This window comes from Balaenoptera physalus, assembly GCF_965194825.1.
Source record: "Balaenoptera physalus genome assembly, chromosome: 9".
Taxonomy (NCBI): Eukaryota; Metazoa; Chordata; class Mammalia; order Artiodactyla; family Balaenopteridae; genus Balaenoptera; species Balaenoptera physalus.
The window spans coordinates 102041372-102067505 of NC_138888.1; the positions used below are offsets into that span (position 1 = coordinate 102041372).

General features: G+C 34.7%; 1 protein-coding gene across 3 annotated transcripts in view; it reads right to left on the reverse strand.

The window, feature by feature from the left end:
* ADGRB3 (adhesion G protein-coupled receptor B3) overlaps positions 1-26134 on the reverse strand; it is a 793357-nt gene that overhangs the window by 46728 nt on the left and 720495 nt on the right. For all 3 annotated transcript variants that reach the window (XM_082474137.1, XM_082474138.1, XM_082474139.1), the window contains 4 exons: positions 11497-11647; positions 8734-8803; positions 6351-6417; positions 3404-3489 (listed from right to left, as the gene is read on the reverse strand). In XM_082474137.1, coding sequence (XP_082330263.1) covers positions 3404-3489; positions 6351-6417; positions 8734-8803; positions 11497-11647 — 374 coding nt within the window. The remainder of the gene's footprint in view (positions 1-3403; positions 3490-6350; positions 6418-8733; positions 8804-11496; positions 11648-26134) is intronic.

Genomic DNA, 26134 nt, shown 5'->3' on the forward strand with positions numbered 1-26134 from the left:
TACTTGAATCAAATTTCAAAACACTTTGAAATAATTTTCTGTGGTCTCTTGTCCATTCCCATGTGATGTTTATGTCTAAAATATAGGTTTGCCCAGTAGGTTTTTCATAAAAATAAAATTGTGGTGGGCCTGTATTACCATGTGTAAAATAAAAATGGCAGAACAGAGAAAGTCATAAGGGGCTCCTAATTCAGAAAGTCTGGTTTCTTTCAAAGAGGTGCCTTCACTGGTGAATTGCACTTGGAGGAGATGATAAATCTGGAAGCTATTAAGTAACTTGATCCATAGATCCCATGAGAAAAATCAAAGCTCTCAGAGTTAGATATGGGGGTGGAGAATGATTCTAAACCATTCACTTTACTGTTTCAACCCAGGGCATACGTACTAGCCACAGGTGTCCAGACTTTTCCAAATAACAAGTAATAATAGTCTACACAGTTTGGTTCATGAATGCCCCAATGGCCGGTGTGTGTGAAACTGCTCCCAGGAGAATGCCTAGACCAGTCGTCTCCACAATATATACTTTAAAATGGTAGATGAGAAAGTTCCATTGCAGAAAAAAAAAAGAGAAAATAAAATATTTTACCTGAGATGTTCTAAATAGACACATGTCATTGTATCTTGTTTTCATTCTTTCCAACTATCATTTTATATGTGTTGATATTTGCAATAAGTTCCCCCTTGGTAAATACACTTTATGTATTAGAAAAAGTTAATCTAGTTTGGGTATTACAAAACTTGTCAAACTATTGTACTATTATTTAAATATTCATTCACTCATTCCTTTATAAATCTTTATTGAGCATAAACTATATGCTTGGCAGTTTCTAATAATTGATGATAAAAAGAAGAAAGGAAATAGAAGAAGTAGATAAAATCGGAGGAGGAACATCTTGGTACCATATTTGATTCTAAATAAATAATAATGTTTCAAAAGAAACACTTGTTTTATATATATATATTATATATATATAAACAAACTGAAATGGTCAATATTTACAATTAGGGAGATCAATTGTTAAGTTAATCAATTAGCTTCCTGCCCAATGTTTCTTTAGATAATTCTGATTATTTGTTCTTCCCTGAAGTCTTTATCACTGGCCCCACTGCTTCTCTGTGAACGAAAAATTAGCTGCAAATACTCGTATCTTCTAAAAAAAGATATTCAATCACACTTTGGAATAGAGAGCAAATTTCAATCTTTAAGCTAAAATAAGGTTTGCTATTACAGAAAAAAATTTTAAGCCTAGAGTCATTAATTTGTTAATAGTGTTTTTCTGCTTTGAACAGTAACAAGCATTCTGCTTTTACAACTTGTATTAACGTCATTTCTATTTCTCCAGGAGTGGCCTTTGTACCAGAAAAAAAAAAAAAAAAAAAAAACCCAAAAACTGTTTGACTCATTTTTTCCATTAAAAAGGGTGTAACTTCTAATGATATTTTTAGAAATAAAGGTTTAAAAATTAATATGTAGATTGAAATGGATAATTTCTAAATTCATAATATGACAATGTTATCATTTCTCCTAAACCTATGTTATCTCTTACAAAGAGCTATGTGAATCAAACTGGATGTTACGTATAAAATAATCAAATGAGAAAAAAATTCTGACTGAGTTTACTAAATCCTTAGCGTTAAGCTCATTCTGATAATCTCGTCTCTTTTTCTGACTTCAGTGTCATGAATGGTGGAATGATGGATGCTTGATTGACAGAAGTTCAGGGTCCTTTGCAAACAAGCTGTCCAGCTTGGTTTCTTCATTTCACCCATCATAACAATAGCCACCAACTGCTGAGTGAGTGCTTGCTATTTGCTCGAAATTCTAATGAAAGTTTTATACACATTGTATTTCATAGACTCTATTATGAGGCGAGAGTTATTATCCCCATTTTACAGTTGAGAAGACTGAGCTGCAGAAAGATGAAATAACATGCCCAAAGACACACACAGCTAGGAAACTGCAGAGCTAAATACTGAGTGTGGTTTTCTCTTTTATTTTAAAGCTTTATCCTAACCACTAACCCACTCCACCCCCCAATTAAAAACAATAATTATACAAGTCTACACCACTAGTGGCACAACTGAATTTCTATATCCAGTACCCAATATGAACAATTTATTCTAACATGATTAATCTATGCAAGAAATAACTGAAGTAGCTATTGCTCCAATTCTAACCATACGTCAGACTAATGAGTAATAGCGTGACAGTTTCAAGTTCACATGGTATAGAAAGCTCAGTGTCTGTACAAGTTCAAGTCTGCCTATTTCAAGTTGCTTTAGAGATTCATCTGAAGTGAAGACAGTCTCTAGATAGGAAGTGATTCCCCCTCAGAAAGGAGCCTACAATGATGTTTATATTCATCACTGCAAGTTCTAATGCTTGATATGAATGATATCCAACTTTATACTGAAAGCCATTAAACCTAGTCTTTTACTAGGAAAAAAAAATGCCTGGACTATCTTGTCTTATAAATCATTACATAGATTATAAATACACAAAGGACTTGAAATTCCCACCAGTCAGTGATAAAATACTATGCCTATTAAATAATGCATAAATTATTAATGAAATGAGAACAATTAAGGGTTAAGTTTTGAATGAAAGTACAGTCAAACAGAAAGGAGAAAGCTATAAACTTTTTATAAAAAAATGATACAAAGGGAAATTCAAAGACATTAATATTTCATTCAAGTTTTTACAAATTTATATGAGCTAACAATATAACCTTAAAAAGCTGCTATCAACCTGCTCATGAAATGTTATTAAGTCATTAGACATGGTGATATTACAATGACAGTAAAATTAAAGGAGATGCTTTTCAAAATTTTATAAGTGGTTAAAATGTGCAAGTGACAATTATGAGTAACTTTGTAGCAAGTTATAGTGAACATGTCATAAAAATGAATACATATGATAAGAATAGTGTTTCAGAAGTGATTATTTCAAGTGAAGACTTTTTCAGATATATACAATGAATCAAAGAAAATGTAATATTTTGCCCTCCTAAGGTTTGCTTGTCCTGATTCTCTTGTGTCCCATACTGAAATTATGTTCAATCTACCCTCCTGTCCTTTGTGACTAAAACTAGGAGGTCTTTGGAAACCCTCACCCAAGGACAAGCATTTCAAGGCTAGCCTTAATATTTAATCTTCTTATCTTACAAACAGGCAATATGCACAAACAAATCCAGATTTTCTTAATGGTATTTTAAATTATTTTCAGATTTTGGTCACACCTCTTTAGGAATAGCCCATTGGAAACTTGAATGGCAGAATCTACCATACACACCAGTTTGTCAAGAACAAAATTCAAGGCACAGTCAAATGCAGTCGGTGACCTGGGATTGGAGTGTGGGATGCACTGGTAAAGACCCTTCAAAATCTACCAGTTGCAGCTTACCCGGCTCTGTGTTTCAGCTTTCTATCTAGGATCCCATCTCTTGAAACAAGTTTATTAAATACCAAAATGCCAATCACCATGTTGACCTGTCAAATAGAAACAAAGGTTGGCCTTTCAATGATATTGAAGGGAATCAGGTCCCTGATTTTTCCTGAAAACCCACTTTTATCCATTCACAACCTCAGCAGAATTATATACTCACAATGGTAGTGATAGGAAGCACTTCTCAAATATTTTACAAGTGTGTAAAGGAAAACGGGACACTTTAACAGTGGTGTTAGTGTCTGTCTCTTAAAGGATTCTCATGAGTTGGAAAGGTGTGTGACTTCAATGTTTTAAAGTGCATTAAGCACATTTAACTTCTATGCTTTGCAGCTAACACTGAGGAAATTAAACATTCAACTGCCGAACTTTTAAATTGCTATACTATGCCAAGCTGGCGTTCTTCTCTCTGAGTCATCCTTGAATAAAATAAATTGGTTAAAGAGTTTTACCCTATGCCTGGGAATCAAAAGACTTTGTCTCACAGTGTGTGGCTAGGGTGAGCCCTGGCATCCAAAGGTACTAAGGATTTGTCGTTGCTCCCAGCTGGGAGAACAGAACGCCTCAATTCTGCACAGTGTGCAGCTATTTCTCCCATGAGGTGGGGAGCATTTTAATGCACCATGCTTTTCTAGACAAAGGAGAAAGGCTATTCAACTCAGCAGCATCCTTTAAGATGTACACTAACACTAATTTTTACAATGTGCTCTACTGAACACTTCTCAGCATTTTCCAAGACTCTCTCATCCACTCAAAAGGTCTTTTGCATACTACAGCTGAAATGAAATCACACATATTTGTCTTTCTCAAGTCAAACTGTAAAAAGCTGTAGAGATTGCTGTGGTCTATTTTTTTAAAAAAGATTTATTTATTATTTATTTATTTATTTAATTTATTTTTGGCTGCGTCGGGTCTTAGTTGCGGCATGCAGGATCTTACGGGATCTTCCACGAGGCATGCGGGATCTTTCGTTGCCGCGTGCAGGTTTTCTCTCTCTAGTTGTAGCACGCAGGCTCCAGGTTGCGTGGGCTCTGTAGTTGTGGCACGCGGGCTCTCTTGTTGAGGCGTGAGAGCTCAGTAGCTGTGGCACACGGGCTTAGTTGCCCCGCGGCATGTGGAATCTTAGCTCCCTGACCAGGGATCGAACCCACGTCCCCTGCATTGTAAGGTGGATTCTTTAGCACTGGACCAACAGGGAAGCCCCACTGTGGTCTATATGTAGCAGCTTTATTCTAAGTGCCCCCGGTTCTCTAACCTACCAGCGCTTCCTGATACAGGAATCCAGTACAATGCTGGAACCAAGATAGATAATCAAGGAAAAATATTTTCTCCTTTTTGCCTTCCTGCCCCTCACCCTCCATGGTCAAAAGAATCTTGGTGTGATCCCCAATGCAAATGGTGAAGCCTTTACACTGAAACTAGTAGTTCACAAAACTTCTGTTTTAAATGAAGCAGGATGACCAGTTAATAAAAAAAGGAACTTCCACTTCTTCAATATGCTTTGGGCAGACGGAACATAAAGCTGAAATCTACTGAATTACTGGTGTAAGGAAGTTCCAAAGCACCCATTAGGTAAGAACTTAGGTGTCACTCTTCATAGCTTCCTTACAAGATACCATTTGATCAAGAGAAAGAGTTACTCATCTTTGTACGTCTATTATTTGAACTAAAAAAAAAAAGTGTATTCCATGGATTCTATTAATCTACAATTTAATCATGAGGGAATTCATCACCATTCCGAAGACCTTTTATCTTTCAATTATACACATACTTTTTGTTTCTTCATTTTATGGTTATAGGTATGTTAACCTAGTAGCCTAGGGAAATAATTCAATTAATTAAATAAAAATTTAATGCAGCAGACAAAAATGTGTGCAATAGTTTCATTTTCCCTATGCTCTTCTAACCCTCATGCCTAGATTTTCTTTTTCTTGTGAATCACAAACAGTTCCTGCTCTCTGTTATAATTTAGAGGTGGAAGAACAAGCTTTAAAGGAAGAAAAGTCATGCAGAGTTATTAAGAAAGATATTGCTAGCTTCCAATTTATTGAATGAATTGTTCAAGAAACCAAAGGGTAACTTTTCAATTAGAAATCTAATAATTGTACAGCGAAATGGATCTTTGTATTTAATTCACATTGTTTCTTTTCTCTCTAACATTTTTCAAAGATTTATTAGGCAAGAAAGATTTGTAATCAATAAATTCAGAGAGAAAGAAAGAAAGGCAGGTAGTGGGAAATTTTCATGTTCCTATAAACAAACATGTAAAGGAATTATTTTCTGATTCAGAAAAGAAAATTTTGTAAACCTTATGCATAACATATGGATATGTTGCCCCCAGAGGACAATGAGAAATGTCTGGAGACATTTTCTGATTGTTAGCAACTGAAGGGTATTATTGGTATTTAGTAGGTAGATGCCAAGGGTGCTGATAAATACACAGGACAGCCTCACAACAAAGAAATGTCCAGCTCAAAATGTCTGCAGCACGGAGGCTAAGAAACTTTGACCCACGAACATATATTTTCTTGTTGCTATTTAGTATCAGCCACAGTTATTATTAAGAGATCTTAATAACTATGTAGCTCATACAGAGTAGTGTGAAGCTGAAATAATAATGATGAAATTCTGTACATTAATGAGGAAGAATTTACCGAAACTTAAACTTCGTCACAAATGTGAAATTCCTGTAAGAGAAATCCCACACCCCCACGTTTGATATTCTTCAGCCTTCAAAATAAGAATATTTTAGCATAATAAAGGACTGAATAGCAGTCAACATTCAAATTTAAGCAACGATTCATTGAACTTTAAAATTTCTACACAATATGGAAGTGTCGCTCTAATGGAAACGAGGTAGCCTTCCTTTGCTAAGAAAACAAACTAAGTTGATTTCGGTGTTTACCAGGACAACAGCAGCTGCGGGTCCCACAAAAGCGTAGAGAAGTCCTCCTTCAAGGGAGAGCCAGCAGCTGAAAATAACATCAGATAAAAACTAACAAAAATTAGTGATAAGGGTTAAACCACTAAAGTGTGATACAAATAACTCGGAATTTTGGCATATTTCAAAGGTTTGTAGTATCAAAAAAAAATAGCACAGAAGATGTGGAAAAAAGCTAAAATTAGAGCGTTTCATGAGTAAGAAACACTATATACCTCTCACAGAAAAGACGCTTTGATTATAAGGTCTTACTGTCGGGCAGTTAAAACATTCTAGACAAATTACTCTTGCAGTGAGATTTTTATACTGACTTTCAGTACAAAGGTGACGATTAAGTTTTGTAAAATGCTGCTTTACATCCATTACGGAATTTTTCAAATATACTTTGAAGCAAGAACAGCGTGTTTTTAGAGTCTTATACGTGCTATTTACCTGTTCTTCTTTGAGGCCATTGAGATAGTGGGAGACATTGGTTTAAAAGCCATCATTGCAAAGAACGGATAATCTACATTTTGCATGCTTTTTTTTTTTCTTCTAATTTTACTTTTTCCTAGACTACTAAAAAAAATCACTGAAGATAAGCTTTTGAATAAAAAGAAATACAGCTGTGTTTGTTTCAATTACTAGATTCACCAGGAGATGCAGGTCTGCATTGACAGAGACATGGTAACCGCTTAGGTAAAAAGACTCATTCTCTCAGAGCAGAGGGCCGTGGATAGGTCCTCTTGATGCAGTCACGCCCACCATTTCACGCACTTGCCTTTGACCTCTGACCCTTTCCATATTATTTCTCAGTCCCCAGAATCAGCAGACTGCCTCCAAAATGACCAACAATCAACAATTAACAATAACTGTTCTACCTCTCTTCGAAGAACTTTTCTGTATTGGTTGTGGTGGTGGTTACATGACTTACGCATTTGTTAAAACTCACAGAATTATATACTCTTAATAAGGTGAATGTTACTATGTAAATCAGTGCGTGCGTGTGTGCGTGTGTGCGTGTGTGTGGATTCAAAGTCTGCATCTAGTTATTGCTCCTTGGCCATAACAGCAGATAGATAAAATTCTACTTTCTCACTTTGAGGTCGACTATTTAATATCTATTTTAAAAATACAATACCTGGAGAAAAAGCCCTTAGTCTGACAGAATTCTTCAGTTTGGTGTCTCTGAGACTGCCACTCAATTTCTACTGCATTTTTGTGTAAATTCATCTTCAAACTGATACATTCCTCATCGTATTGCATTCATTGTTAATCATACACTCCTTGAAAGTTGGAACTGTGCCATCTATAATCCTACTTCTTTCCATGTCCCCAACATGGTGCCTTTCAAAAAGAGGCATGTTACTGTGAAAAGCAATAGCTTAAAGGTAATGGTGCTGTCCTAGGACTGCTCTACAGCATATGCTACCAGGGAGTTTCTCCCGTACTGTAGATTGCATAAGAAAAGCAAGTGCTCTGATGACATGAGTTCTTGCAATTCTTTGGAGGTTTCTTTTGGGTGGCAGGTGAAGTGGTGTCTTTTGGCACACTCTCCAGTTGGATGTACCCACTGGAGGGCTTCATTAGCAACGATTCCTATCTCAAACCTGAGCACAGTTAAACAGGACATCTCCCTTTAAGACGTAGGCCTCTGATAAGATGCACATCTCTTTCCTCATTTCTCTACTGTCTCCTCAAGTTGAAAGAGCAGATGAAGTAAAATATGAAAGTGCATTGTTTTACATTTGAAATATTAAATGTAGTCTTGACTTATAAATTCTCTCATAGAATGTTATCAGTATTCCAGCTCTGATTAGGGTGGGCTGATGCCACATCCCTTTTTCTCCCTTCTAATTTCTTCCATAGCCCAGGAATTTTCTAGTGTGGAGTCTATTGAGTCCCTGACCTACAGGTTCCAATATGCATTACCCTAACATAGCAACAAAACTTGAACAAACGTGACATAATTTGGTGGCTACCAGTATATACCATCATCTGTGAATCAGAAGCTCAGATCGGAATCATATTCTAAAATGTAAACATGTCAAGGTTTATCCAGTTCTTTAAAAAAGGTATCTGAGATTGAACATGCAAAGTAAATATTGAAATATTTTAGAAATTAAGGACACTGGTCTTACAAAGAAATGGGAGACTGAAACAAGAATTCTGAATAGTCCTGAAGCATTTAATGTCTAACTTTTGTGCATTTAAGCCACTTACATCATTCCTCAGTAATGTGACTTATACCACTGTTAATGACTCAGTGACAAAGTGCAAGCCATCAGCAGTGCCAGCCAAGACTAATGAAGCATATTTGATGATTTACTTAATTATAAACAAGATTTATCACCGTGGACGGACTTACTAGTGATCAGTGCCATATCCTTTTGTCCTGGTGAAGCCTACTGATGTAGCCACCACTAATGCTGGTAAACCTGAAAGAAAAGCATTGTCACACTTCACATTCAGCTACAACCACTGTGCACACTTGCTCAAGCAAAGCCAGAACAAACTTGGAGTGCTGAAATCGGAGGAACTACCTTCAGATGAATCACTTCATAAAGTATGTTTCCATTACAAAATTTCTTCCAAGTACAAAAACATGAGTACGACAGCTGGGTTTTTAAGTCAGCGCATTTCTCTGGTGTTGCTAGGTTACCATCGCATTTGACATGGGTCTAAAGGAAACTCATAACAGAGATTTAGTATATCTATTGTTGTTTTCCCTAGGGGTTTACACTCTTATAAAGGAAATTTATATTTATAAAATCAGAAAGGCACAAAATGGATGTTCTGGTGTGATGGAATATCACAGAAATGGAACATTCAGTTGGCCTCATATTGATTCACATCAAGTTGTACTTATAATAAGATAGAAAGAATAAATCACTTAATTCTTTATGATTTACTTATAATAACAAGAATGTAGGAACAGGGTTAAGGGCCCGAGGAATTGATATTTAGGCTTCCTGCTCATCCTCCTTTAACAATCCTGAATAAAGTTCAGGGAATTTATGCCAGTTTTTCTTCATGAAAAAAAAGAAGGTAGGTATCACTCCGGGCAATACTTTGTCCCTCTTGGCATTCAAGTGCCTGCATTCCTGAACCAGTTCCGACCTGACATCTTTTAGTTTATGTTTCTATGAATCACGCTTACCTTGCTCAAGTTCAATGGAAACTCCCTGTGTTTGGTGAATGGGGTTCAGTCTAACCTAATGGTTTATCCGGTCATGTCTTTTTTTCAGGAAGTCCATGTTTTTGTTTTCAGGTTGAAAAATCCATCATCTAATCATCTTCCTGTGTCCCCTCCATCCATCTTCTTTCTTCCTATCATTTTTCCTTATTCTCTTCTGGGAATCTTCAAATGACATCACGTTCCTTCACGAGGTTTAAATGATGGGAACTGTAAAGACCACCTCTGAGGGACACATCATGTTTTTTTAAACAAATGCTGGTCTCTCTCTCTCTCTGCATATATATGATATTATATGTATGTGTATATGTATATATCTCTCTGTATATATATATATATATATATATGTGTATATACACATATATATACGTACACACATATATTTGTAAATATACATATGTATATAATTATATATATAATGTCTCTTCCTCCCCCTTTCTTGTCCTCCTTCTTCTCCTTCTTTTCTTCCTTTTTCATATAGTTGACTTTTTTGATTGACCAGACCGAGTTTGTTAGAAAAAAATTCTCTTCTGGGTCCTAGCTGAAGAGCTAATAGTCTTCATTCCATACAATTTAGATTAAAAAATTTTCTAAATTATTATGTTGCACTTTGCCATCATGAAACTCATATGCCACTATTCTGCCCACTCCCAGACCTCCTGACAGTCTAGAACCATTGGTTTAGCTTTTTTGCTACCCAGAGTAGTTTAATATTAGCTGTCACCCTGGAGACCAGCTGTGTACCCTTCTCCTCAATATCATCTTTGGTAATGATGTTAAATAAGGTAGTTAAGCTTTCTGAAAATTGCTACTCTTTATACTTCAAGGGAAGTCTTCATTTCCCTGCATACTATAGTTCTTGGACTTAATCAATTCCTGATTCAACTTTAGAAGGTCTTTAACATGAAATCCAGACAAGAATTTTAAGAAACTGTAAGTACATTACATTCTCCAATCTCTTCTTAATGGTTTTCCCATTTCCCTGTGCAGACATGACATCCCCTAGCTGAAAACTGATGGATAATCTTCGTGTTCTTTGTCCTATTTTTTCCAGCATGAATTATTCTGGTATGGTAATAAGTCCACTTATTTGTAATTTTTCAGGGTCCCTCTAGCATCCTATTCTCCAGTCTTCTGGTACATTAGGCATTTGTTATATATTTGGTCCAAAATTCCCCAGTTTTTTTAGTGCAGGTCTTTTGAAACTTAAAGGCAAATAAGACAAAATCCTGTTTTTTTTTCCATAAAACTAGTTTCTTAAGTGAATTAAACTAATTAATTAATTAATTATAATTAAACCAATTTATTAATTCTAATTAAACATTAGAATTGGTCCTTTGAAATGTATAGGTCTTCCAGATGTCCATTTCATAAGTCAATGTGAGAGAAACTTTTCCTAAAGAAGAATTAATTCATCCTCAGCCCGTCAGCAATTCTGTGTTTCCTTTGAGGACCCCACAGACTAGCCATGAGGTTTCATTCACGGTCTGAACAGCTTTCTCCTGTGACATGAATAGCTCTATTGAAATGGACTCCTCAGAGTTTTCTTGTGGGGAGTACAGTACATGGTCAGTGTACATGACTAGAACGTCATGCTTTGACCCCTGAACATCTTTAGACATTTTGTGTTTCCAGAACCTATTAGTAGAGAACACTTTGATTTCCTGCCTGTAGATACCTCAGGTCTCATTTCCTACCACGTGGGCACTATTGATTATCAACTGACCAGCTATGTGGTCATCTAATATTCACTCCTTTTTAAAGTTCCAAACGTTCAAAGAATGTTCAAATATGACCAGCTTCCTATATTTCCACTTCCATATATCAAATTAGACAAAGTAGCCTGGGAATAATCACACTCTCCAGCTTCATTCATTACAGAAGTGTTCAAGGTCATTTTAATAAGAGCACAAAATGGAATATTAATATGCTTACCCCATCCAAGGCACAAAAAACGTTTCCTTATAAGCCGCGTCCTAATTTTTCCAGTTACAGCCATATATGATTGCCACGCCTCAGTTAAAACCCAACAGAATGAAGCCAGGAAGAAAAAGTGCAAAAATGCAGTGGTGGTTGTACAGATGCTCTGTGGAAACAGAAAAGACTCACACTTAATATGCGGGCATCACGTGTCCTTCAGAAGGTTGTTAATGTCCAACTCATTCCTTTTACTTCAAATATCTACCTCTGCTTTGTGACAGAGTAATTATTTACAGAAATTAGAAACCCTGGAGTCTTTATGCTGTGCATTATATATGATAGAAAAAAATGTCCTAATTCCACTTGTGTGTTCAATTTTTTATGAGGTGAAGCCTGAATGTAAATTTAAACTCAAGGGAGATTTAAATTACTACTTTACTTGAATTTTTTTCTTGAAACATAATTATGGGAATGATCCTTTCTTTGGGTTAATTTAAGTTACAGACATCTTGCATAATTCTTTTTGGTACATTCTTTATCCTTCCTTTTTAACCAATAATGCTTTGTTGTATTATCTGTTGATGTTAAGATTATATCGCCACAGCCTTTCAAAAGAAAAAAAATTACTATGCTTTTTTATACAAGTGTGATATTCAAGGTGTAAGAGCAAAGTACAAAATGAGGTCTGGCTAATAGCCTAGAAAAAAATAGCATACGTATTTCAAAGTACTTAATACATTGCTCTGTGTTATTACACTATAATGTGTATCCTAATCAAATCATTTTGAAAAGCTAACCAAGTCACAGCCATGATTTCAGAGATCTTTTTCTTTGTGCAACTTAATCACTTAAATGTGCCACCGTTAGTTACTTGTGACTCGTCTGCAAAGATGAGCAGCTTCATTTTGGTAAAGGCTGCTACTTACTTCACTACTGGTATAATTTCTTTGTGTAAATCTTGTTAAAATGCCAGTCTTTATAAACCAGTCGCAGTAACCAAACTAATTTCTTCCTTTCTCAGTTTCAGTCTTGCTGTTTCCAAAAATTGAAAAAAAGCAAAACATATAGAGCTACAAAAAAAAAATCACTAAAAACTCATAACAAAGAAATAAAACTACAATCCCCATCCTCCCATCTCCAATCCGATCCACCATAGCAGAATATCTTTAAAAAAATTTAACCCAAATTATTCAAATTATTTGTTTATTCTTTGGAAATTCACCAGATGTTAATTTAGCTTTTCAGTTCTTTTAATCATATAAAAAAAAAACTTTACCATGTTTATCTCACCAGGTCGTTTTAATGAGGAGGGATAATGTACAGACGCTGAGTAGGACTGTTTTAGGCAGATGGCAACTGCTTAACCGATTATGAGTATAATCATCATTATTTTAAGTAGTACTAAAAATGCTATTACCATTTTTCAGCACGGGATTCCTTATTTCATGTGGTACTTAAATCTACTTGGTACTTAAGTTTATTCTTACAAAATTGATAGGAATTTGGGACTGACATGTACACACTGCTGTATTAAAAATGGATAACCAACAAGGACCTACTGTATAGCACAGGGAACTCTGGTCAATATTATGTAACAACCCAAATGGGAAAATAATTTTAAAAAGAATAGATAGATGTATATGTATAACTGAATCACTTTGCTGTACACCTGAAACAATCACAACATTGTTAATCAACTCTAATATAAAATAAAAAGTAAAAAAAAAAGCAATCCATAAAGAAATTGATAACTTTCAGTCTGAGAAAGTCATGGATTTCCAGCACCTTCTTCCTCATCCCTTTACTCCTGTTTCAGCCATAATGTAGGAGCTTTAACCAACTGTGATTCCTCCTGTACGTGAGACACAGACATTTTTCCACATTGAAGTTTAAACATCTGCAGGCTGATTACTTTGCTCCTTCTTGATCTGTGGTCCCTGATCCCGATTTGAATTTCAAAGATAACCCTTCCATTCAATTCCTGGACTAGTTACACTTTCTAATTCACCTGTCATTTCCTTCCAACTGGTTGTCTCCTCTCAGTTTTATGTGTTTATTGATTTATAAACTATCAGTACAGGGTTATATGAAACAATGCAAAATGTTGAAATGTTTAAATGATAAGTGCTAGAGGCACTGAAATTTTGTAAGAAGTAGTAAAATGCTCAAGGTCTCACTACAGTGACTTAATTTGCTCTCGCTATATTATGCTTGTTACTTTGGGATTTCTGAGACTCCCTTTAATTCTAATGTAAATTGAAATACACAAAATACAAATAATTTGGGGTTACTGACATTTATATTTCGAGAATTCATGTCTCTCGGGACAATAATATGGCCACAACATGTGTGGGGAAATATACAGTAATGAGAGAAGTAAGACCTATTTCTATGGGTGGTGGCATTCTACTATGATCAGATGAAATTCATATACAACTAGAAAGTGCTCCAAGTATGGAATTAAACTGTCTCAATGTAAGAAAGGTGTATCTGTGGACTAAAGAGGTCTAGAGTTATGAAACTAATCTTGTACGAAGGGTACAGCAAAACCCTATGATGCTGAGAGAGAGGGAGCTACATTTTGCTTCATTATCATGTGAAGGATCAGTATACTCAGATATGCAGTTCATGAAACACACGCTGATTTTTCTACTGGTGTGTTATATTTGCTAAGCTGTCTTTTAAAGTACAACTTTTATAAATAGCAATTTTCAAATAAAGTCCGTTATTTTCACATTTGTCCCATCAGTTTCCAGAAGGTGGCCACTCCAAGTCTGGGGCTCAGGATTCTCTGATTCTTCTTCCACAGAACCTAAATCCCACATCTGAAACCCACAGAGATCACCCATCCTTGGATCCCCACAGAACTGGGGACTTTTCCACTTATAAACTCAAAACTCTGATTTTCCTTTTCTGTCAACGTTCACGTCTTGTCACTTGCTCAATTCTTCCTGCCACCGGACCCTCTGTGGTGACCTCCACACTCTCACACCTTGTCTTTATTCAGCCGGTGTGTGTCTGCTCTCAACTCCACCATAGCTGGGTCTTCACAGCTTTTGCCACTACAAGCACAAGACTCACTAGCTCCCCAAGCTCATCATCCACTTCTTCTGCTCGTCCTTCCCTGTCAGACCCCAATTTGGTCCTGTTTGTGTATGAAGAGTGTTGTTGACAAATATTACAAAACTTGGAAAGGTATTTAACTTGGCAAACTGAGGACAGTTTATACCTATAACCTTCACGTACACTCTTCATCACAAATCCATAGGGACAACAGAAAATATTGCATAAAATAACTGGAAAGAAAAGATATGTAAACTGTGGTAGACTAGGTACTGTGAGAAATGCCTGAAAAACAGAAAGCCGACGAGGGAGGAATGAAGAATACCAAGCCCAAAGCTACCCATTAGGAGCAGAGATTAAGACATGGAAAGTAGGAGATTTAAGATATATGGATGATACAGAGGTTCCTACATCTGTTTAAAAGTATTTTTGGAAGAAAAAAAAGAGAGAAAATTTGGGGAAGAGGAAGCCTTTAAAGAAATATTATGGGGAAATTTCTCAGAACATTAAAGATCCTCTAGCTGAAAGACAGATACACACACACACACACACACCAAGATCTACTGTGATGAAATCTGTGAACATCAAGAATAAGGAGAAAATCTTAAAAGCTGTCAGAGGTGAAAGAAAGATTACTTACAAAGGAATAAGAATCACATTGACATCAGATTCCTTGTGAGCAAACCAGGATATAAGAAGACAATAGGCTATCTTCAACATTCTAAGGGAAAATAACTTTGCAGAATTCTACACCCAGCAAAACTATTATTCAAGTAGAGGTAGAAATAAAGACATTTTTAGAATGGAAATGAACTTTGAAGTTTATTACCTTAAGGTTCTCTCTGAAAGAATTGCTAGACAATAACAACCAATAATAATAAAAAATCCAGAAGAAGGGAATGAGACAAAAGAAGTCTCATGAATATCAATATTAAAATATGTTAAGTCTAAATAAATGTTTATTAAAAATTTAAAATATATATTCATTATATAGCCACTTGGATATATAATTCAAAATACTATCAATGAGGGCTAAAAGGTGAGAGATAAAAGTTGCAAGGGAGCATGGGAATTTAAAAGTATGTTGAAGCCTCTTTTTTTGTCTGCAGGAATATTTCAGATACTGATCAACTCTAGATGTTAGAAAAACATGTTTGAACATTTATGTTAACAATGTTAAGGTAACAAAAAAAAGGTGGAAACAAATAATATATTTTTAAAATAGTAGAAAAATTTAACTAAGAAAAATCTATCAGTCCAATTAAAGGTAGGCAAAAGGACAACTAGAAAATATAATACATAGAAAAATTAAATGAGAATAAGAATCATTCCAAACTACAGGAATTACAATAAATGGGAATGCTTTAGATTCACTAGTTAAAAGTTAAGAACTATTATCCTGGATAAAAAAAAAAAAAAAAAAAAAAAAATCCAGTAATGAATTTATAAGAGGCCTCAAACACAATGACACAGGAAGACTGAGGATAAAGAGATGAAAGAGCTATATTAAGCAAATGCTAATAAGCAAAAATCAGATGTCACAATGTTAATATTGAAAAGAGCATTAAAAGAGATGAAGGACTTTTCATACTGATAAAAGGAGGAGGCCATAAAGAAGTTTCCAAAGTAACACATTTCTATGAAACTCATCACAAGTTTCCAAAGTATATGAAACAAAACCTGAGAAAACTACAAGGACAAACTGTCAAACTAAGTTTACAATAAAAGACAACATATAGCTCTCAGAAAGTCACAGAAAAGTGGAGAAAAATAGTAATATGGAATACTATAACAATCAGTAAAAGTGATTAATCTTCTTTGTTTGCAATATTATACATAAGAAACAACATGTGCAGTTCTTTAAAATACAAATAGAATATTTATAGCAGTTAACTAGTCCTAGGACAGAAAGTAGAATAAAATAAACTTAAGTAATTTGATAACATACGGGACATTTTCACAAACTACAATGTAATGAATTTAGAAATCAAAATTAAAATTCTGTACCTCTTGGGGGGAAAACTTTTAAATAATTAATGAATTAAAGAGAAATTAAAATCCAAATTATAAACTATTTAGAACTGAAAAACAGTATCAAAACTTGTGCAATTTTGCTATGACAGTACTCAGGATAGTTAAAGCCTTAGATAGAAAACAAGAGGAAATGAAAATAAATGGGCCACTTAAAGAAATCAGAAGAAGGAGTTTTATAAAGACAAAAGCAGAAAGTACAAATGAAAAAATTTTAAAACAGTCAAATTGATCTATAAAACCCAAGCTGATTCAAGAGGCTAATAAAACAGTTACACCTTTGGCTATTGTGATTTTTTAAAGGGTGGAGGAGAAAGAAAAATAAATAACATTAGAAATAAAAAATGTTATTAAAAGTATAATAAAAGAATAGCAGGTAATATATATATAAAATTGAAAATCTACATAAAATGGACATTCTTCAAGAAAAACATAAATGATCAAAATTGGCCTGAGAGATAAAATTTAATCTTTGCTAAAATGGAAAGGCAGTAAAAGGTAATAAAAGAAATCTTCAAAACAGAAGTGACAGAAGTTTCAGAAAAATTTACTGGCAAATTCTAGCAAACTTAATGTACTATAAGTCCCATTTTATAAAATATTTTCAGGCCAAAGAAAAAGATTAGAAGCATCTGATTCATTTTACAAGGCTAGAATAACATTGACATCAAAATGAACAAGAAAACTATGAGCCACTTTCACTTATCTACATAAATGTGAAAGTATTAAATTAAAGATCAATTCCAGAAATACAGAAAAAAAGATAATAAATCACTGTCAAATAAGTGTGCCCACTAACACAGGATGATTTCAACATTTAAAGTGACCTCAATATAATTTATTATATTAACAGATTAAAGAAACCATGTGATCATATCAATAAATGTGAAAGAATTTGATAAAATTCAAAATCCAATGATCATTTAAGATATCTTCATTACATATTACAAATAGAGGAGAACATTCTTACTTAATAAGGGTGATCTCTCCAAACTTATGATTGAAAATCATATCTAATAGTGAAATATTAGAAGCATTCCCATCATGAATAAAAGCATGCCCACCATCACCTCTACTATTCTAAATTGTATAGGAGGTCCTCACCAAAACAATACAAGAAAAAGCAATAGGAAAAGAAGAGACAATATTTTCATCATTGCAGAAATATATCTCCTTACTAGAAAACCCAAAAGGATCAATTTTTTAGACAACTGGAAATAATAAGAAGAATCAACAAAGTGGCTGGAAGTAAGATCAACATACAAATATTATATTTCCTGTACACTGATATCAATATACAAAACTGACTTCCTTATATACCAACAATATCCATTGGAAGATGTAATACAAAATTTCTAATTAATCATGACAGATTTGTCTCTCTTCTCCCGCCCAAACCATGTTAAAATGGCCAAAGTTTTAAACAGGAAAAAAAGAGAATAAGCAGTAGACAAGAGTGAACTCAAGGCATTGACAAATTCAGAAGATGCTGAGGGAAGGATGTGTAACTGACTTAGAGTGGCAGAGAAAGTTACAGCCTAAGTGCTTGTAGGGTGAGGGGGTGGTGGAAGAAATACTGACTGTAATGGAGCCAATTCACTCTGCAGACCTTCAAAGGGTTTAACATGTGGAAACAGTAGGGGCCAGAAATGGAAGGAAGACCCAGGTTTGCATGGGACTGAAAAAGAGCCAGGTTGGTTGAAAGCTCTACATACAGAGTAGCTAAAACTATTTCTTCCCAGCTCAATGCAGCCTAGCGCTGTCACAGGGAGGCTTAGTCTTTGGAAAATTCAGTGGGTTGGGTTCTGAACTCAGACACCAGTCTCGTGGTTAAGTGTACAAGGCAGATACAAATGTATGTATTAAACCATAGGGTCCTCCCTCTCTTTCCCCCTCACTTCTACTCCCCAAATGCCAGCAGGTCAGGGGTTAAAATTCTCCCGCAAAGGGGAAAAATCTTCATACACTGGCTCATCCTTGATTAACATATAGATTACCTTTCAATAAGTTCATCTACCCTAGTAGAGAGCTTCAAGTCACTTTTTAGGGCCTTGCTTTTATATATGGTTACATAGCCAAAGATAATTAGATAATTGAAAAAATCTTCCAACGTGGAAGAACGAAAAAAAGCCAAGTGAAGAAAAAAAAAAGTGAGGCGGGAGGAGAGATAATAGAGGTAACAGAAAAATTAAAACTTCTAAAACAGATTAAGTCCTTCAGAAACTGAGAAAAGACATTGCACCTGTAAAACAAAATCACTAGGGAAAGATTATCAGATGAAAGAAAAGGTCCTATTCACAATAACAACCAAAATTATAAAACACCTCAAATACATTTAACAAAAATGTGCAGGAGCTTCATGTAGAAAATTCTAACATTTAATTAAAGTACACAAAACAAGACATGAATAGATGGGAAATATATTATGTACATGAATTGGGAGGCTCAGTGTCATGTAAATGTCAATCTTCTCCAAATTGATAAATATATTCAATGCAATTCCTATCAAATTTTTTTTTTTTTTTAAGTTTGACAGGCCAGTTCTAAGTCATGGAGCAAACCAAATACAAAGAATCCTCCAGGAAGTCTCAAAAGAAGAATAAAGCAGGATAGAGGTTTTCCTAATGGCATAAAAGAGAATAACACGTAGTCAGAGGATCACCATCCCCATTTGGCACATGAGGGTTTGGAGACACTAAGTAACTTGGCCCATGTTTCATGGTTACTGAATGAGGAGGAGCAATTAAGACATTGTCTCTGATCCCAGAGCTTGTGCACTTCCTTAGCTACGTAACTATACTACATTTTGACAATGTTTTTTTGCTCATTAATAGCCTAAGCCTCGCAATCTTTTTCATCTTTTTCAGGCCCCAACTTCCCCCCTTACTCTTATATCAGATGAGCTTGCCTTCAACTTTACTGATGAGGTACGGACCATCAAAAGTATTGTTAATCTCATATTCCCTGGGACCCTTAGCTTCATCTACCTCTGCCTCCTTTCCAGAGCAGAACCTCACCCTTCCAGGAGCTGGTGTAATAAAGCTAAGAGGCAGGTTCACACACTGCTTCATCTGCTGTAAAAATGAGGATGCTGACAGCACCTACTTTGTAGGACTTTTGTAAAGGTTAAATGGCATGATCTATGTAAAGAGCTTGATACATAGTAACTACTCCGGACCCTACATTTGGTCAGCTCTATACTCTCCCCATTTAGTTAGCTCCTATATGTTTATATACATAATCTCCTAGCCTACAAATCTGTTAAAATATCTATCCTCAACCATCAAACCAACTAATCAACCTCCTTTTTATTGCCTTTTTTTCCCTTGTTTCTCATCCAGTTGCTTTCTCTCTTTCCAATTGTCAAAATTCTTGACAGGTTAAGCTGTTCATCCACTTCGTTACTACCAGCTCACATATTTTCTTCTTGCCATAAAGCATCTCCCGTGAATTGCCCTCCCACAAGAATAACCCATGACTTCCTAATTTCCAGAGCTCATGAATGGAATTTTTTTAGTTTGCCACACAAACTTTGGACCTCAACATTCTCACGCATCATGAGATCTTTACTATATGATCTTTAAAGTCTTCCCTAGCTCTAAAATTCTACAATATCATGAATACTCTCTAATTAAAGACCTCATCAGGATATTCACTTCTTCTTGAATTAATTTAATTTTTAATTAATTAATTTTGGAAATTTATGTTTTCCCAGGAAATTATCCTTTTCATTTATATTTTCCAATGTCTTAGTATCTGGTTGTATACTATAATGTTCTCGTAAGTTTTAAGAAATACCATTTGTTCATTTCTAAGGTTGCTTATCTATATTTCTTACTTCTTATTAGGTTTATCAAAGATGTCTATTTTACTAGTTTATTTCAAACCTTAATGATTCTTTAATTCCAACTTGAAAAATATTTTACATTATTTCAGTGAAGAATTTTTCAAAGTGTGAAATATAATTATTTACTGTTTTCATTTGGCAGATTTTCAAGAATTCTAAGAATAAAACACAGTGTTTACCTTATTTCCAACATTCAAATAAATCAGAGAGAAGGGTGTTAACATTTAAAAATAAGTAATCTTAGATAACTATCCTGTAAATATTTCAAAAAAGCAAAAGAGAAAATGTTTTTGATGAGAGATACATGATATAACAAAACCTCCATGGAACATATAGAATGCAGAGAAACCTGATTTTGTTAAAAATATGAAAAACAGAATATTGAGACGAAGCACTCCAGGAAAATATTTATAAACTATAAAACAGTATCAATATCCATATACTTTAATTTCAGCATTTACAGAGAAATCAAGAATTACTGCAGTTATCACAACATTTTAACAATCTTAGACAAACTGAAATAATTCCTTAATATGAACGAATTCTTATTTGAATTATTTTAATACTTTCCTGTATTCACATACTGATTTATCCATAATAAATGAATTATAAATGTGTATACCTTGCTATTCACATGGAATAAAACATGTATTCAATACAAGACACATACAGCATAATTTTGGGATGCATCCATATCTCTTTACATATGAATGTTGCTATGGGAAGAAATTATGGCTCACCACCATTGTGATTTTCAAAGACAGTCCTTTAAAGGCTACACTAATAATTTCCTATTTGTAATATTCAGAAAACGGTAGTTCTTACAGACTAAAAATGAATTGTTGTGAGGGTGAAATAAGATAATGGATAAAAAGGGCTTCACACAAAGGTAGTACATAACTTCACATACAGTAAGTGCACAATAAATGATAGATGTTAATAATAGATCATAATTAAAAGCTTAATCAAATACATGAATTATTATCATTTGGCAAAACAAACTTATTTAAAGATATTTTACTACATTTTAAAAGATGAGGAGAAAACTAAGTTATCAAGCACATCCTCTGTCTTATACACTAATTTCACAGCAATGTTACAAGGTCAATATTTATAAATGAGGAAATGAAACTCAGTGAAGTCGTGTCTGAAGTTGCACAGGTAGCAAATAAAGAAGCATACGCTCCTTTCACTAAAATATGCTGCCTGTGCCGTGAAGGACCCGATTTTGCTAATACTCATATTTATGTGGTTATACTATATCTTTTCAAGCCACCAAAAATTCTTTTTGAAATAAAAGTGTATAGCTTTTAAATAAACAGATGTTATTATAAACAAACAAAAAGGATATTAAATGATTTGTCCTTATTGTCCAAATCATCACCAAATAAAACAGAAAAATGCACCATTTAAAAGTATAGCTTTACGACAAATAATAAATGTTGGTGAGGATGTGGAGAAAAGGGAACCCTAGTACACTGTTGGTGGGAATGTAAATTGGTGCAGCCTCTGTGGAAAACAGTATGAAGTTTTCTTAAAAAACTGAAAATAGAGTTGCCATATGATCCAGCAATTCCACTCCTGGGTATATATCCAAAGAAGATGAAAACACTAGTTCTAAAAGATACATGCACCCCAATGTTCATAGCAGCATTATCTACAATAGCCAAGATATGGAAGCAACCTAAGTGTCAATCAGCAGATGAATGGATGAATCTACTCAGCCATAAAAAAGAATGAAATTTGCCATTTGCTACAACATGGATGAACCTGAAAGGTATTATGTTTAGTGAAATAAATCAGACAAAGACAAATGCTGTATGTTATCACTTATATGTGGAATCTAAAAAATAAAATAAATGAATGAATAAAACAAAACAGAAACAGACTCACAGATATAGAGAACCATCTAGTGATTGCCATTGGGGAGAGAGATGGGGGAGGGGCAAGATAGGCTGGGGGTTAAGAGGTACAAACTATTATGTATAAAATAGATAAGCTACAAGGATATATTTATACAGTACTGGGAATATAGTCAATATTTTTTTAAATGGAGTATAATCTACAAAAATATTGAATCACTATGTTATACACCTGAAACTAATATAATATTGTAAATCAACTATCTTTAATTAAAAAAAGAAAAAAAATTATTGAGACAGTAGGTTTCATGTTAAGTGTTCTATTAAAAACAAAAACAACAACAAACAACAACAAGAAAGGGACACAGGGCAACTTTGGAAAGTGTTGGATGTATCTACTACCTTGATTGTGGTGATGGTATAGTGAGTGTTTGTGTATGTTTAAACTCATCAAATTGTGCACATTAAGTATGTGCAGTTCTTTGTATATCAATTATACCTTAATAAAGCTGTTTTAAAAAAAGTACAGTTCTGGTTATATAGATTCCACCAACACATATGCAAATGCCAAATGGAATGAATCATTAAAACCAGTAAGTGTTGTGGCTTTAAGCATCATCATTTCACTAAATTAAATGAAAACTTTATGGTATTAAGGATTCAATCAGAATCTTTCTGTTAATGTCACTTCTTCAGCCTCCCTCATTCCATAGCTGCTGTGACATGCTACATCAACAGCAATGTCATTTGCAGAAAACTGACAAACATCTCTCATAGACCCAGATACTTAGCTTGTGCATTGTTCCCCTTGGATGTAAAGGAAAATATCAAGAGAAGAGATGTAATGGACTTCAGTTCTCTCTTGAAAACTCTTGACTCACCATTAAAAGTTCTAATACTCGCTTAAAATCAGTGGCACAAAACTATGATGAGGAAATGTTATTATATTATTCTCTCTCTGATTCATCTTTTTTGAAAAAAAATTGAACAATACAAGACATTGCTAAATAGTCATGTACGATATGAAATAGTTAATGAGTAAAGGAACAATATCAATGGTTGGTAAATATGAATACCTCAAACAGTAATAACTCTTATTTGCTAGATTTTTATAATTTCATATTAAAATAAAGCAGCACTATTAAAAAGAAAATAAATGCTAGATAGATGTCAATAGAGATAAAAATCTCTTCCACAGATGTCAAAAATATGTATCTTGCAAAAACATGTTCCTAATTTGCAGACCTTGGAAAGTTGTCACATATAATGGGGAAATCTGGTTCTTTGAAATATGTCCTTTGGGAATCCAAACATTTGTACATCACACACAGCAGATGCTTCATTATATACTATTATCTCCAGACTTAGGAAATAACAATTTTATTCAAAATGAAATTGAATTAAGCCACTGCTAAATAAGGCCAAGAGTTCATCTAAAGCTTCACTAATAACATGGAATCTTCGAAATGTGTTATAAGCTCTAAGATACTTCTAAAAACTGACTTACATTGTGATCTGTATTTGTAGAGGAAATCATTCCTCAGTGAGTGTATATCCTCTGGTTTAAGCAAGCACCATATATAGTCACTCAAAAGGGATAATAGTAACTCGTGTATAAAGTTGCCTTCAACTTGTAACAGCAGAGCAAATAAAATAAAACTCTGTAGCCTTGTTGCTGGGGTTTCTAGGCTTTGAAAATATTTCTTTGATGACTTGGAAGGCAGAGGAAGATAATAAGAAGAAGACATTTTTATATCAAGAAGACATTTACTTATTTACTGTTTATCAAGTTTAATCAACTGTCCACTTGGTATCACAAGACTATTTCAGTGTGGAGTGAAAACAACTTTTGTCTTAGAGACCACATGGTGTGAAAAGGTCCTAGGTTTTAGAGGCAGGCTAGTATTTCTCAACTTTGGCTGGACAGGATTATCACCTAGGGAGCTCTAAAAAATACTCACCTATTAGTGCGATCCCCTAAGACTTTGATGCAATCAGTCTGGTGTGTAGCCTGGCCATTTTAGAATTGTCAAGGCTCCACTTATGATTCCAATGTGCATCCAACATAGACAGTCAATAACTCCAGACATGTGACCTTGCATACATTATTCAATTTCTCACAGCTTCAATCTTTCATTGGTCAGATGGAAGTGAAAATATCCACTATATAGGGTCACCTTAAAATTACATACAATTGATGTAAAGTGCTTAGCTCTTGGTGGGTTCTAAAAAGGATTAGCAATAATGACTATCCACGCAAATTCTCAACCCATTATAGTAACTTATCTAGTCGTAGTCGGTCCCTGGAAAGAATAACAAAAATGGACCCCTCTGCTATGCATTCATATTTTAATTTATAATGCCAATAGAACTGATATACTTCTTTATAGAACCCCCTATGAAAAGAGAATCCAGTAGCTAACAATGAAAGGTGTGGAAAAAAACAAGCCAAAACAGAGTAATGCAAAGGAGAAGTGACTTGTAGAAATCTCAAAGAACTTCTCCAAAGAACCAGTTTCAACCCTGAGATTGGGTGGTTCCATTTGTGCTCACCTTTCAAATCTCTATTTCCTTATCTCTGAGCCATCCAACCCCAGATATTTCCAGTCCAATATGTCTAAATATAAACTCTTCACCCTTCCTCTTTAGCTAGCTCCTCTTTTTTCTGTTTGCTATTGTTGAAAGAACACCCTCATTCTCATGAATGAATGAAATCTAGATGTCAACCTAGTAATTCCCCCACAACCAATCAATTACCCCTTCCTATTTGAGTATATTTAATAATGATATATCGACTCCACTGACCTTTCCATTTCCACAACCTTAGATGGGGCCGTCATGCGCTCTCTCCTGAATTCTTAGTGACAGAGTGAGATTTCTGGTGCAGAGACCCCACTTCTGCCAGCCCCATCTCCAGCTCCTTTAGCAGGCTCCAGAGTAAGCATGGCAAGATGTCCCTGCCCCTCCCATCAACAAGTTAATCAAGGAAAGGTCTTTGATAATTCAAAAAGAGTCATGTACCAAAATGTTCATCGCAGCTCTACTTACAACAGCCAGGACATGGAAGCAACCTAAGTGTCCATCAACAGATGAATGGATAAAGAAGATGTGGCACATATATACAATGGAATATTACTCAGCCATAAAATGGAACGAAACTGAGTTATTTGTAGTGAGGTGGATGGACCTAGAGACTGTCATACAGAGTGAAGTAAGTCAGAAAGAGAAAAACAAATACCGTATGCTAACACATATATATGGAATCTAAAAAAGAAAAAAAAAAAAGTTCAGAAGAACCTAGGAGCAAGACAGCAATAAAGATGCAGACCTACTAGAGAATGGACTTGAGGATACAGGGAGTGGGAAGGGTAAGCTGAGACAAAGTGAGACAGTGGCATGGACATATATACACTACCAAATGTAAAATAGATAGCTCGTGGGAAGCAGCCGCATAGCACAGGGAGATCAGCTTGGTGCTTTGTGACCACCTAGAGGGGTGGGATAGGGAGGGTGGGAGGGAGGGAGATGCAAGAGGGAAGAGATATGGGGACATATGTATATGTATAACTGATTCACTTTGTTATAAAGCAGAAACTAACACACCATTGTAAAGCAATTATACTCTAACAAAGATGTTAAAAAAAAAAAAGGAAAGGTCTTTGAATATGTCTGTTATATACTAAGTGCTAAATAAGTATGTGGTGTCGTTATCAGTATTTTTATAATTATTAGAAGGGGATATGGGTATGAGATTTATTTTCACAATGAGAAATACTAACGTATGTTTAAATGTTAAGTGGAGAATCAAATAGAGAGAGAAACTGTGAATCAGGAATGAGAAAAAACTGAC